Genomic DNA, 14,103 nt, shown 5'->3' with positions numbered 1-14,103 from the left:
GGGTGCAGAGTTCCCATCGAATCCTCCCCCGGGGGCAGGGGGTCGAAGCTCTATGAGGGCTCTTCTAATAAGAGAACAAATCCTGCTCATGAAGCCTCCACTCGCACAACCTAACCTCCTCCCAGGGACCCCACCTCCTAATGCCACCATCTTGGGCATTAAGACTTCAACATGAATTTTAGGGGGACACAAACATTCGGACCATAGTGATATTTGTCATTTTTAAATTTAAGGAAATAAAATAACTTATCGTATTAAAGTAATAAAGTAACTTAATAAAGTAATAAAGTAACTTAACGTATTACTTATAACATATTTTATAAAATAACATCTATAACTTATTTTAAAACTGGAAACTTATTCCTCTAAATCTACTTTACCTATTTCTCCTACCCTAGTCCATCCATGTTCTGGCAAATGGCAACATTTCATTCTCTTATTGGATGAGTAGAATTCTATTGTATATACGTACCATGGATTTTTATCCTTTTCTCCATTCATCCATTGGTAGACACTTGGGTTGCTTCCACAGCTGGGCTTAGATAAATGTGCAGCTTAGGGAATATAGTCAATCATATTGTAATGATGGTTAACAGATGGTAACTAGACTTATTGTGGCGATCATTTTGTAATGTATGTAAACATTGAATCGCTATAATGTGCACCTGAAAATTATTATAATCAGTTATATTTCAAGAAAATTATATCTATTAATGAAGCTAGCCATCCTGTTAAGGTTCTGAAATGTCGATCAGTGAGTACCACAAAATGGGAATGTTAGGATGACAAAAGTTAATAATGTAATAACTGTAGAAACCATAATCAAACTTACCCCTAATATTCGTTGCATTTTAATTAGCTTCCCCTATGCTTTTTCCTCATTCACCAATGCTAAGGCCATTTCGTATGTTAGAAACCTATTCTGCACCCTTTTGGAAGCCAGGACCAGGATGAATGGAGTGAAGTTCCTGCCCTTTGGAATGTTCCAGACTAAGTTTGTTTTTCCCTCCATGTGACAATCCCTCAAATAGTTGAAGACTAATATATCCGCAGCAGCCTTCTCTTCTATGGATGCAACATGCCTAGTTAGTTAAAGTGTTTTCCAGAAAGCATAGTTTCAAGACCACTTACCAGCCTGGTGGCCCTCAATTCCACAACACATAATTAAACAGTATCTTTCAAACCCATGCCAGGAGGGCGACCCAGAGTCGTGATTCAGGGGAGTGTGTGGCCCTTGCCCTCCAGAGCCCCGCAGCTCTGTGGGGCCTGTGCCCATTGACCACTGAGCGTCCTCTGCACTGTGCCGCCCAGCACGTGCGCTGCAATCAGTTGTTCCCTTGTTTGTCACCGTCACCAAATTGTGAGCTGTGGAGGGCAGGGACTAGTGCATCTCTGGATCTCCAGGACTTAGAATAGCATCCATTCCAAAGTATGTTTATGGAGTGTTATTTGTATTTAATGACAGTGTAAGACGAGATGGAATGCTGGGAACTTGAGTAATACACACGGTACCGTGGAGACCTCGAGGAAAGAAAGTCAGTTCTGAGAGCTGATGGATCGCAGTTGCACCCTCCAGAATGCCGAGTGCCTTATGAAATAAACGTGACGCATAAGAAGCTTCCTCTCAGGAGCAATCATATTATTACTTCCTTATCCGTAGATGTTATGTATGTCTTAAATGTAGCTGAGATATAGGTTCATCAGGGCCCATTATACTGTTCTCTGTGCTTTTGTGTATATTTGCAAATGCTCATTGAATGAGCTTAAGCAGCACCATTCCATGGAGGAACACTGGAATGCTTTAAAATGTATTAGAAGAATCATCACCCATGATCTCAATGCCCAGTCTGTGACCTGGATACTTTTTAGAAATGCATTTGGAAAGATTGTTTAGCAAGATATAAATTCACTTAACTTGTGTACATTCCTCATTTATCCATCCTGAATTTTCTATTTATGCTTAATTATGGCAAACTGTCTAGGTATTAGTTTTAAAAGGACACAAGGACAAAATCAAGGGGGAGGGTAGAGGTGGGGGAGGGAGGTGGGACTGGCTGGGGTGGGGTGGAGGGAAGGGGAGAAAATGCAGACAATTGTAACTGAATAAAAATAAATTAATTAATTAAAATGAAAGAAAGAAGGAAAGAAATTAAAATGCTCAAAAAGAAAAAAATAAAATATACTTAATTGCTACTTTTTGAGATATAATGACAATCAAAACAATTAATTAAAATTTATTAAATATCTACTAGCTTCACATGAGAACGTATTGTGTCAGTAAGCAGGGTTTTGTAAATGCAAAAAATGCAATCTTTACAACCGAGTAGTTAAAAGAAGGAGAAGAAGATATTACCCTTTGCAACAGCATGGATGGACCTGGAGAACATTATGCTGAGTGAAATAAGCCAGACAGAGAAAGACAAACACCATATGATTTCACTCATGTGTGGAATCTAATGAACAAACTGAACTAACAGGACTCATAAATAGAGAGCAGGTTGATAGCTATGTGTGTGTGGGGGGGGTGCGGGTTAGGGGTGGAAGGATCTAGCAAAAAGGAAAAAGCACTCATGGACATGGACAACAGTGTGGTGATTGCTGGGTGTGGGGAGGGAGGACTATATAAGAGGGATAAATGGTCATGGAAAAAATACAATAAAAAAATTTTAGAATAGCTTTTCATAAGGTCTTTAAAAATGATTTTGTTTCATGAGGATTAGCCCAACTCTTCAAAAACAGTTTTATAAAAAGGATCTGGATTTGATGAAGTAAACTGGCTTAAATTAACTGAGCGGAAAAAAAACCCTTTCCATGTTCTACTTTTAAAAAATGGTCTAAAATTATGCTTTAATGATGCATTCTTCCAGTAATTTTAGAACATGCGGTGTTACCCAGGGATCTAACTGGAGCTCTGTCCCAGCAACTGATACCGATGTTCATCACTTGTTGCCTACTTCAGTTTGTGGCTCTTACGAAATCTGACCCTGGATTAAATATATGGCGTAAATAATAAGACATATATATTACTTCAGCATCATATTTCTATTAATGCTTGCAAAATTCGTATTAAAAAACAAAGAGTACAAACACAGTCTTTAAAATAAATGCACTGTAGAGATTTTATATTTCTTGAAAGTCAGGATATGTGTAGATAGTTTAGCCTTGAGAAAAAATACAGCACTTTGTATGATCAATTGAAGGAATAAATAGCCAGGAAAACATCAACAGTATGAAAGTAAAACATGAGGGACTGACGGAGGGAACCGAGGGAACAGTTGAGCCTCTCCAACGACCGGCTTGGTAGCCGTGACCGACCGACGTTAGCCTGGGCACGTTTTACAAGTTCACTTTGGCTCAGGAGGCTGTATTCCTGACGATGCTGTGGTAGTGGTTAAACTCTCTTGGCAGAAGCTGAAACAGAAACCAGAAAAAGATTGCAAATGGAAATTTTGGCTAATTGTATGTACTTCGTCGGGACCAGAACAGGTTGGTCTATTCCACTGCCCGAGCACCTAAAGTTGTGTTTCCTTCTCATTTGAAGACTCTGGTGTGCAAGAGCTGGTTATGGAAGGAGAGAAAAGAAATGCTGTGTGGAAACCCTGCCACCTGCCCATACCTTTCGTGTGTGTGTGTGTGTGTGTGTGCGTGTGTGGTATTGATTTATCTGCATATTGGGATTACACCAATTCGCACTCTTGGGTTTGACAGGCAGGGCTCCTGCAGCCTGACTTCGCCTTGTTTCCGCGGTTGTTTCTTGTGCTCCCACAGAAGAGCTTGCTCCAGGCAGACAGGCTTTCGCCTGCCCCGTCCCCCTTGTGTTGTTTACCTCCAATTCCACGTCCTTGTTTGAGTCATTCACTCTAATTTTAATGTCCTCTTTAACTTTCCCTCTTCTATTTGAATTACCCCATCCTCTGCCCTCCGTCAAGTCTGTGGTGGTTTTTATTGTTTGTCTGTTGCATTGTCGACTCCCAGCCGAATTGCCCCATGCCCGCGATCACGCCTTTCTCACTCTGGGCAGATAACGCCATTTATTAGCTTATTAGACAGATTTGGGTGATGTGCCATACACACTTTAAATTCCTTTCTTTTCGTCTTAAGATGTCTCTTTACAGTATCTTTACTTATTTCATTCTGTCTTCCAGCTGTCCAGCTGCCAGTCAAGAGAGACAATTGGCCCAACCACCGCAGCCCAGTCATTGCTGTGTAGTTTGCAGCCAAAAGCTAGAACGCGAGAGCAGAATGTCCCAGCACAGTGCACGTGGTTTAGTGCATTTCTCTTAGTGTGGTATTTGGTGCCATACTGACCCTCTCTTGTTCTTCACAGTTTTCATCCTAAAAAGAAAAAGCTGATTTTCTATCTTTTTTTTTCTTCTAAGAACAAAAGTCTCAAAAGATTTCCTATCTTGTTGACTTCATCACCTGGTAATTTGGCTTCTGTTTCTATTGCTTGCTGTCATAAACCCCCAAATTTTCTCATTGTCTCTTGTTTATATCTCTGGAGGACTGCTGATCTCTGGCATCTACAGCTCCCCTAATTCTGCCCCCTCTCTTAATACATTGGGTCTCATCCAAACATTCTACAAAAGTTGAACGTCTTTCCTGTGCCTGTCACTATGTGAAGTGCTGGGGTTATAATCATGGTCCTTGTCCTCGTAGTGCATTGGAGGCTAATGGCAAAGACAGATTAATTAACTAACTCAATACATACATGTAAAACTATAGCTGTGATAAGAACTATGAACAACAGGAATGTTGTGCTGTGAGAACACCTAATGGGAGTATTTAATTCAATCTCATTTGTCCTTTGAAGAACTGACAATTGGCCAAGACCTGAAGTATGAGTAGAATGAAGGTGGAGAAGGCAGGAGTTGAGGAGAATGGAGTCCCTGGCACAGGGCACAGTAAAATGTTCTGGGGCAGGAGGGAGAATAGCGTGTGTGAGGTAGTTAAAGAAGACAGGGATGAGGGGAGAGAGATTGAAACAATCAGAAAGGTGAGTGAGAGACCAGACCGTGCCAGGCTGTGAAGTCACAGGCAGTGGGAAACCATTGTTTCAAGTGTGAGTGTGTATGACATAGTGTGTTTAGAAAAGATCTCCCTGGCTAACACATTGAGAATGGATGAATGTGCTGGAGGGGGGGATGTAATTAAGAAGTGACTGTACAAGTTGAGGCAACAGATGATGATTTTTGTATCAGGGATGGAGAAAAGTAGGCAGATGCAGGAGATAGAGGGTGAAACTGACAGGTCCTAAGAACGGTGAGATTAGGGAAGAGGATGCGCCACGGACAACTCCTTGGTTTCGGTCCTGGAGAGTGCACAGTAGTCCAGCTGCTCCTCCAGTTAACCCCCAAGTGTGGTTGCTTCTCAAAGTGCTGCTCTCAACTCCCCCTTCTACACTCTCTCCCTTGGTGATCCTTTGATTTTTGCCTAAACTCCCATTTTTGCACAATGTTGCCCAAACCACAATCCTATTCACTCCAGAGGGCACAAACTGGTGGCTCATTTGACAGAGAAGCACATTTTGTTTACCCATCAGTATTTTGCAATTAAAAATACAAATTACAAACATTTAAAATCAGAAGCTTTCACATAAAAATCTGTATTTATAATTCTTTTGAAAATTGAAGCTCTGTTGACAATAACATATTCTCTCATGTCAACAGTTGGTCAGAACTGGTGACGGTGACCCTGTTAGACTGACCACACATTTCCCACCTTGCCAAAGGTCCTGGCATCTGAGCCCCTGGCCACCATTCATTGATTGTTTTATTTGTCCACTCCAGATATTAACCTTTAAACCTCAGCTTTAGTCAATCACCCCAGAATACAGAATACTCCAAAGAGATTAGGCACCTTAACCACCCACAGACCACTAAAAACCACCTGAACCAGTGTTCAAACCCCATAGTCTTTTTACTCCCTGCACTGAATCATGCCGTCTTTTGGGAGTTAGTGCTTTAGTGATTGTTAGACTAGGGCATCTGGCCATTGTATTGTAGGCACTTTGTAATTACACATTTGACTTTCTTATTTCAGTATGAAGGTTATATATATTTTAAATTATATGAAGAGTCCAAATGTTACTATATAAAAGCTTGCTCATATCATTATTCTGTTTTCTTTCTAATTTTCTTCTAGAACTCTTAGAACGTTCTCTAGCCCTTTTAAACAAAAGTCAACAACTCACTGACTTCATAGAAAAATTCAAGTGTGATGGACCTAATGTAAATCCCAAGTTGATGCAGGGAGCTCGTAATAGCTGCCTGAAGATTGACAGTCTTCTTGAACTTCTACAAGACAGGAGACGGCAGCTAGACAAGTACCTGAAGCAACAGCGGCAGGAACTGAGTCAGGTTCTGCAAATATGTCAGTGGGACCAGCAAGAAAATCAGGTAACCCCAAGGGGCATTGACGATGTCCTGACCTCAGCTGATGAAGTCTGGTTATTGTGTGGACTAGTTATTTCCTGGGTCAGTTTCTCAGTTGTCATGGTCAAATACCTTGGTCTTTGGTCCAAACTACCATGTTGTTTTCCCAAGCAAGTAATATAACAACAAATACTTTTATCTTCTCTCATTAAAACATGGATTTCATAAAATGGGAGCATGCTGTTGAGCAGTTTTGAAATGACTATTATCAGATTCTCTTTCTCACTTCCTTCCAGGTCACTGCTTTTAGGTACGTTCCTTTGAAATGATGAAATGTTAACTGCAATTTGCTTGAACGTTGGAGGGGCATGACGGGGCTGAGCTGCACTGGATTGCTGCCAGTGTCAGTGAAAACGTTTATCGGTGCAGAATAGAGATAATGCTCCTAGAAGAATGCTGTGGTGCCAATGAAGAAATTTGACTTTGGCCTATGGCTGGATGCTCAGTGGTTAGAGGGCTTTGGGGTGGAGGGATGTTGAGTCTGCAAGCCTACTAGAGCTCACGGCCCAGATTGCAGGCACAGCAACCATCAGTGGTCACTATGCTTGCATTCATTTCTTGTCCCTGTCACTTGAAGGTAAGAGAGGATGGAACTCTCTTTGCAAACCCCCAACTCAAATAGGTAGGATATTTATTGAAGTATATCTAACTGCCTCAACACCATGCTTAAATCTGTATATAGATTAAGTAGAGGAAATTTTCAGAGAGAAATGATGTGGAAGGAGGTCTTCTGGTCTGGATGCATAGGAAAAGGGTCCCTTCATGTGTTTTGTATTATTGCTCTGATCCAAATTGGAGAGACATACATACAGCTGGGTGCAAATATGAGTCCAGGATAAACTGGTTCTTAAGTTAAACTGGAAAAGATGAGGGCTTAAATGATGATCAAGCTCTCAACTAATGCTGAGTACATACCATGCACAGGTCCTATTATAAGTAGCAGGGATACGCAACACACAAGGCAAAGTCCTTTTCTTTCCTCTGGGAATTTCCTTCTGATGCAGCTTCCCTGCCTCAGCACTATTGCCCCTTGGTTCTAGGTAACTCCTTTTGGGAGGCTGTCCTGCGCACCCTCCAGTGTTGAGCTCCATCCCTCATCTCTACCCCACTAGATGCCAATAGAATGTATTTCATTTGTGACAACCAAAAATGTCTCTAGACATTGGCAGGCGTCCACTGGGGGGCAAAATTACCCCAGAAGAGGACCACTGTTTTAGGGTGATAAGAAAGACATATAGTAAACAAATGAACAATAATAAGAGCTATAATGAAAATCAAATGGGGCAATGAATTCTGACCTGTGTTGTCCTCCTTTAATTAGAGAAGGAATCAGGGAGGACCTCTCTGAGGAGGGAGCATAGAGCTGAGACCTAAATGTAGACACCTCCAGTTGCCACTTCCTCCTCCAAGTCACTATACACTTTTGAAGCCATCTCTGCCCTCAGCCCTTTCACCTTCACCACTGCCAGCTCCCGTCCCATTTCTGTTGTCCTGTGCTGCCAACTCCCCTCCCTAATTTAACTCTTCCCCACCCTGCCTTTACAAGCTTATTACCCAGAGTACATCTAATGCAATAGTTGTTTATTGATGATTCTGGCATAACAAAAGGGAATCAATACTCAGAACATGAGTCAATCTGAAACTTTCTCAGTCAGCTGTTTCCAAAGTTACTTGTCCTCCCTATCATAAGTGGGTCTGTCTCTTTTTGTCCCTTTCTCTCTTTCTCTCTCTCTTTCCTAATTTTGATATGATACCCTTTAAAGAAACCTTCATCTTGCCTCTTTTCATTTAGTTCATAACCCCGAACACCTGCCCCTAGTGATTCCAAAACCACACCAAAAACTCCTCCCTCCTAATTTATTATACACGTACTTTACAGTAGGCCTCCCTTACCTGCAGTTTCACTGTCTGCAGTTTCAGTTACCTGCAGTCTGAAAATATGAAATCAAAAATTCCAAAGCTAAGCAATTCTCAATGTCAGGCTGTGTGCCATTCCGCACAGCGTGGTGAAATCTCACACTGTCCGTCCCTGGGTGGGAGTCCTCTTGTCCAGCACATCGTGCTTTGCACACCACTCGCAGCTTAGTCGGCTAGTCGTCCCCTCGGCTGTCAGATCATCTGTCACAATATCGCAGTGCTCATGTTCTGATAACCCTCATTTTACTTAATCATGGCCCCAGAGCTCAAGAGCAGTAATGCTGGCAATTCGAATACACGATAAAATGCTTCCTTTAACTGAAAAGGTGAAAGCTCTGCAGTTAGTAAGGCCTTTGTCATTTCATACCATCGTAAGGAGAAGAAGGCTGAGTACAGTACAGTAAGGCATTTTGAGAGAGAGAGAGAGAGATCATATCTGTATGTTTTATTACAAGATATTGTTATAATTGTTCTATTCTGGATTGTTGTTAATCTCTTACTGTGCCTAATTTATGAATTAAACTTTTTCATAGGTATGAATATATAGGAAAAACACTATATATATCTTCCTGGTTTCAGGCATCTGCTAGAGGTCTTGCAACATATCCCCTGGAGACAAGGAGGGGCGACTGTATCCCTTTTAAATCGCAGCCTCTTTTACCCAGATTAACACAAACACCTTCTCTCTGCAGGGTAAATGCTCATCTAAGAGCCTTCCCAAACACATAACGATTTCCCCAAGAGTGAAAGAGTAGCTGCGGTTAATTTTTATTTATTTTTAAGATAGCAATTTTGCTTTCGTGCTCCTTGACTATGGCAATAATCATCCACTTGAATGTTCTGTAGTGAAGGGAGAAAGGATGGAAGGGAGGGAGGGAGGGAGGGAGGGAGGTTTGTTCAGAATGAATGCTGTAACCCAGTCACATGCTTAAGGGAAATCTAGATACATTGTGAACCCTGGAACTAGAAAGATGTCTTGATAAACTAAAGTGAGATTTCTGACATGGTGAGTTCTCTGTCAGTTCTCTCTGACATATGAGGCCTCATGGTTTTTGGGAGGCATGTGTGCCTTTTTGTGGGGAGGTGCTTTTTTATTTTTTACATAGACTTTATTTTTCAGAGTAGTTTTGGATTCACAGGAAAATTGAACAGAAAGCGTAGAGTGTCCCATCCCCGCGCGTGCACACTCTCCCCAACCATCGACGTTCTGCGTGAGAGTGGTGCCTTTGTGATGATCGATGAACCTGCACTGACAGTCTTTATCACCCAGAGCCTATAGTTTACGTCAGGGTTTGCTCCTGGTGTTGTACTACATTCTGTGGGCTTGAAAAAGCGTGTGATGACATGTACCCACCACTGTGGTTCTACAGAGTAATTTCACTGCCCTAAGAATCCCCTGTGCTCTGCCTCGTCGTCCCTCTCTCTCCCTAAGCCTTGGCAACCGCTGGTCTCTCCACTGTCTCCATAGCTTTGTGTTTTCCGAAATGTCTTGTAATTGAAATAATCTAATGTGTAGCATTTTCAGGTTGGATGTTTTGCTTAGAAATATGCATTTAAGGTTTCTCCATGCTTGTTCGTGGCTTGATTGCTAATTTCTTGTTAGCACTAAATACTACTCCACTGTCGGGGTCTACCACAGTTTATCTAGCCCTTCACCTACTGAAGGACGTCTTGGCTGCTTCCAGATTTGGGCAATTATGGATAAAACTGCTATAGGCATCCATGTGCAGGCTTTTGTCTGCATATTAGTTTTTAATTCATTTGGGTAAATACCAGGGAACACAATTACTGAATCATATATGGTAACAGTATGCTTATAAGAAACTGTCAAATCGTCTTCCAAAGTGTCTGCACCATTTTGCACTCCCACCGGCAGTGAATGAGGGTTCCTGTTGCTCCATACCCCCACCAGCGTTTGTGGTTATGTGTTTTGGACTTTGCCATGCTGATGGGTGTGTAGTGGTATCTCATTGTTTTAATGAATCTCACTTTTTAAGTTGGGAATATTAACTCACAGAGTTGTTGTAAGGATTAAATAAAATGACTTGTAAAGCATGTAGCACAATGCCTACCATTTTAAGAGATCCCTAATAAATAGTTTCCTTGTCTTTCCTCTCCTTGGTTCTGCCTTGCAACTCACATTTTTTTCTCTTTCAGCTCATATTCTTTATGGTGGGTTTAGCATCACTGCTATACATGCCAAGGCCTCTTCTTACTGTCTAGTTGTCAGAGGCTGCACTTGGGGTTAAAAGAACTAGGTTTTCATTTAGACTCCATTTCTAACAATCTTGAACCAAAATCAATGGAATAATAATGGTAAGAATAAATATTAATTTTAATAAAATTTGTCAATAAATAAGTCAAACATTTCTTTAAATATAAAATTTAAACTCTTAATCTTAAAACACCCCATGTTATACTTCCTCTTGCTAACACCAGTGACAGCAGCTGGAGTCAGTAACAATGGCAACTGTCGTCTCTGTGAGCTTGTACGAGCCCAGATCCGGGGCCAGACTGTTGACTGGGTTCAAATCCTGGTTCCACCACTTAGCAGCTGAGTAACTGAGCAATTATTTAAGCTCCCTGAGGCTCAGTGTTCTGTAAAATGTAGATGTAATAGTTTTACCTCCAAGTGTTAAGATTATCAGGTGAGTTATTCTATATCAAGTGCTTAGGATGTTACTTGGCACATAGTAACTTCTATGTTATCATTAGCAACTTTTGTCATAGGGTCTGAAAAGGCAGTGAAGGCCCAACACATTACATGCCCCCCTACTTGTACCTCCCTCTGTATTATGTGAACAAAGAAGTATTTAAAATCCAGGTAAATACAAGCATTATTATCTCACCTAAGTTTTTAGTTTTGCTGCATGATCTATTCTGAAGTTGTATTGATGATGCAATGGTGAAGAATAGCAGCAGCGACACCGAACTGGGTGCGATGCTTCGCAGTTCGGGTTCTGTGATTATCACATTGCTCCATGGCCTACCTGACAGCCCCAGAACGTGCTGGTACCAGGAGCTGACACCAGTGAAATATGTATTTCACTGGAGGGCAAGTATTTTTTTTGTCAGTTCTGTACTTATTTTAAGGGAACACAGGAGCTGTCAAACTTCACATTTATAAAGTACTAGTTTTGTCAATCATTTTAAACACTTAAGAAAAAGGAAAACTAAGTGGAAAATTAGAGCAAAGATTACTGATGAACAATAATGTGGTTGAATAGCTGATGCATCTTCTCTCTTAAGGGCCATTTAAAATACGCATTTAGAGCTTCTCTGTGTCGAAGGTTTTGTGGCCTAATGCTTTTGAACTATAATAGTTTAGCTACTTCTACTTTGAAAACAATTGAATAACCAGAATAATGACAACTTAAGATTTACATCAATCACAGAGAAAAACAAACAAATGAAAACCAATACTCTTTAAAATCTTAATTAAGACGTGGTAGTCTGATAAACATGAATGTTCTTTCTCTATTATTGTTTTTCACATGTAAAATGTGCACTTGTTTTACATTTAAAGTGGAGCAGCTGACCATTGTTTTCCAATTCCAGCAGCATCTTATTTTGCAGATAATCTGCTGCTTCATTAATGAAAATCAGAAGCAGCTTGGAGTATTTTGTGCATAATTAATTATATTGGCAAGAAGATTTATGAATGTGATTTTTCTCAATTGCTCCTCCAATCAGGCATAAGTGAGACAAACAGATAAATTAAAACTAAGTTATTCGTGGTGTCTTAGTACAAGACAATGTCAAGGACATTGAGGACTATTAAGTAAAACACAGATAAGCACAGATGATCTGTTTTTACCACCCAGATCACATATAAGATATACATTTTTGTGAGGGGAAGGGGAGTAATAGAATTCACATTTGGAAGGGTTTATACCATGTGTATAACAATTATGTAACCATATGTAATCATATTCCTTGTTAATAGGCAATTAAAATGATACCAGAGATGACACATAAAAGCACAGGCTCAGGGCACCAGTTGGTACCTGGTGGGCAGCTATGAAACGTTGCATGTACACATGCATGTGTCAGGTCTGTCCCGAAGGTGTCCAGCCACGTAACATGAAAAAAAGAGACATTTATTGAAGAAGACACAAGATACAGGAAACGTTGTACACAGGACAATGACACCTCAGTCCCCTCAGAGTAGTCACCTTGGTATCTCACACAGTTCTCCCAGTCGCCACCAGCTGCCCCATCGTATTTTCCTGAATCTCATCAATGGTCTGAAATCTCTCCCCTTTCAAAGGGGATTTTAGTTTGGGGAAAAACCAGAAGTCACAGGTTGCCAAATCTGGGCTCTAGGGGGACTCTAGGAGTCACCTGGGTGATTTGATGTTTCGCCAAAAAAACTCTGCACTAGACATGATGCATGAGCTCATGGTGCATTGTTGTGATGAAGCTGAAGCTGCTAATCATGAATTGCCTATAGATGCGGTTACATCCAAGTAGTTTCTGCAGAGGAATGTTCAAGCTTAACACATAATTTGATGCAGACTTGTTGCTCTACTTGTTCAGTCATTTTGAATGCAACATCCACACAGTACACACGCTCAGTCAACAGCATCTACTGACCCCACTGACTGGTACAGTGAAGTCATCATTGTGCATGCACGCACATCCCAGTCCGCTCTCCTTGGCTGCCAGGTTACATCGACACTGTGCAAACGTTCCTGTTATATTACCAGTGGCTGGACTTTTCCCGGACAGACCTCATACATGTACATGTGTGCATGCACACACACTTTATATAATACTACCTTCCAACTAAGAGTAGAGCTTGAATTAATGGTTGACCAGCTTAAATTAATACGAAATAATATAAAAGTGCCTATCTTAGTGACTAACACATAGTAAGAGTTAAAAAAGAAAAACCTTTCATTGAGTGTAGCTTTCTAACAAAGGCTGGCCTAAGATCAAAATAAGGGTTGATATAGCCCTGGTGATACTGGTATTCAATAGTTCAACCCAGTAACAGGCATGCATGACTTTCCAACCATTCATAGCGTAAAATTTATCTCAAAATGTTATTTTAGCACATAGGCCGTCCCTAGAATTCACTCTAAGGCATGTCAGAATAAACGCAAAGTATCTTAAGGTGTTTGTGGGAGAGGCATGTGATTTGAAAACAATGGAAACCCCTCCTAACTCAAATGCATGCTAACCACCATGCCTTTCAATGACATTACATAGCAAAGGCCATAGAAGAGGTAGTCTGGGGCAGATGGCAAGGAAGTCACTTCCAGCTTTCACATTTGCTTGTTACATGACTTTGAGCAAGTTTTTAGTTGGCCTCTGTACCTCAGTTTCCTTTTCTGTAAACTGGGAATAATAATAGGTACCTATAGACGTTTTGTGAATGCAAACATTATATATGTATAACTGCTTAGAGCACAGCTTGGCATATAGTAAGTGCTCAGTAGATCTTCAGATGTTCATCATTTCACTCCATTTGTTGGTGGTCACTCTCCGAACTTCCCCAGATAATCTCCAGCACATAAATAAAATCCTACATGTTTGCCAGATCTCACACCAGATCTCTAAATCACTAGATTATCTTAGCTTTCTGAAATGTTGTGATGGGAAGGGTAAATAAATGCCATTTCATGGCTTGGTGTCCAGCTGAGTTTGTTCAAAAAAGTCCAACTTTGTCTGTAAGAAAGTTAAAAATCAGTTTTCCTCTTTCTAACTTTCTCTACTCTTCAGCTATTTCTTTATCCTGTTTATACTT

The 14,103-nt window shown here is 40.8% G+C and overlaps 1 protein-coding gene across 4 annotated transcripts in view; it reads left to right on the top strand.

Moving 5' to 3' along the window:
- Positions 1–14,103, top strand: part of CCDC141 (coiled-coil domain containing 141) — a 149,840-nt gene that overhangs the window by 35,221 nt on the left and 100,516 nt on the right. For all 4 annotated transcript variants that reach the window (XM_045196305.2, XM_045196304.2, XM_045196306.2 and 1 more), the window contains one exon: positions 6,145–6,398. In XM_045196305.2, coding sequence (XP_045052240.2) covers positions 6,145–6,398 — 254 coding nt within the window. The remainder of the gene's footprint in view (positions 1–6,144; positions 6,399–14,103) is intronic.

The sequence above is a fragment of the Desmodus rotundus genome, chromosome 2 (genome assembly GCF_022682495.2).
Source record: "Desmodus rotundus isolate HL8 chromosome 2, HLdesRot8A.1, whole genome shotgun sequence".
Classification (NCBI taxonomy): Eukaryota; Metazoa; Chordata; class Mammalia; order Chiroptera; family Phyllostomidae; genus Desmodus; species Desmodus rotundus.
The sequence above is the reverse complement of the archived record's forward strand: the minus strand, read 5'-3'. Positions and strand labels throughout refer to the sequence as shown.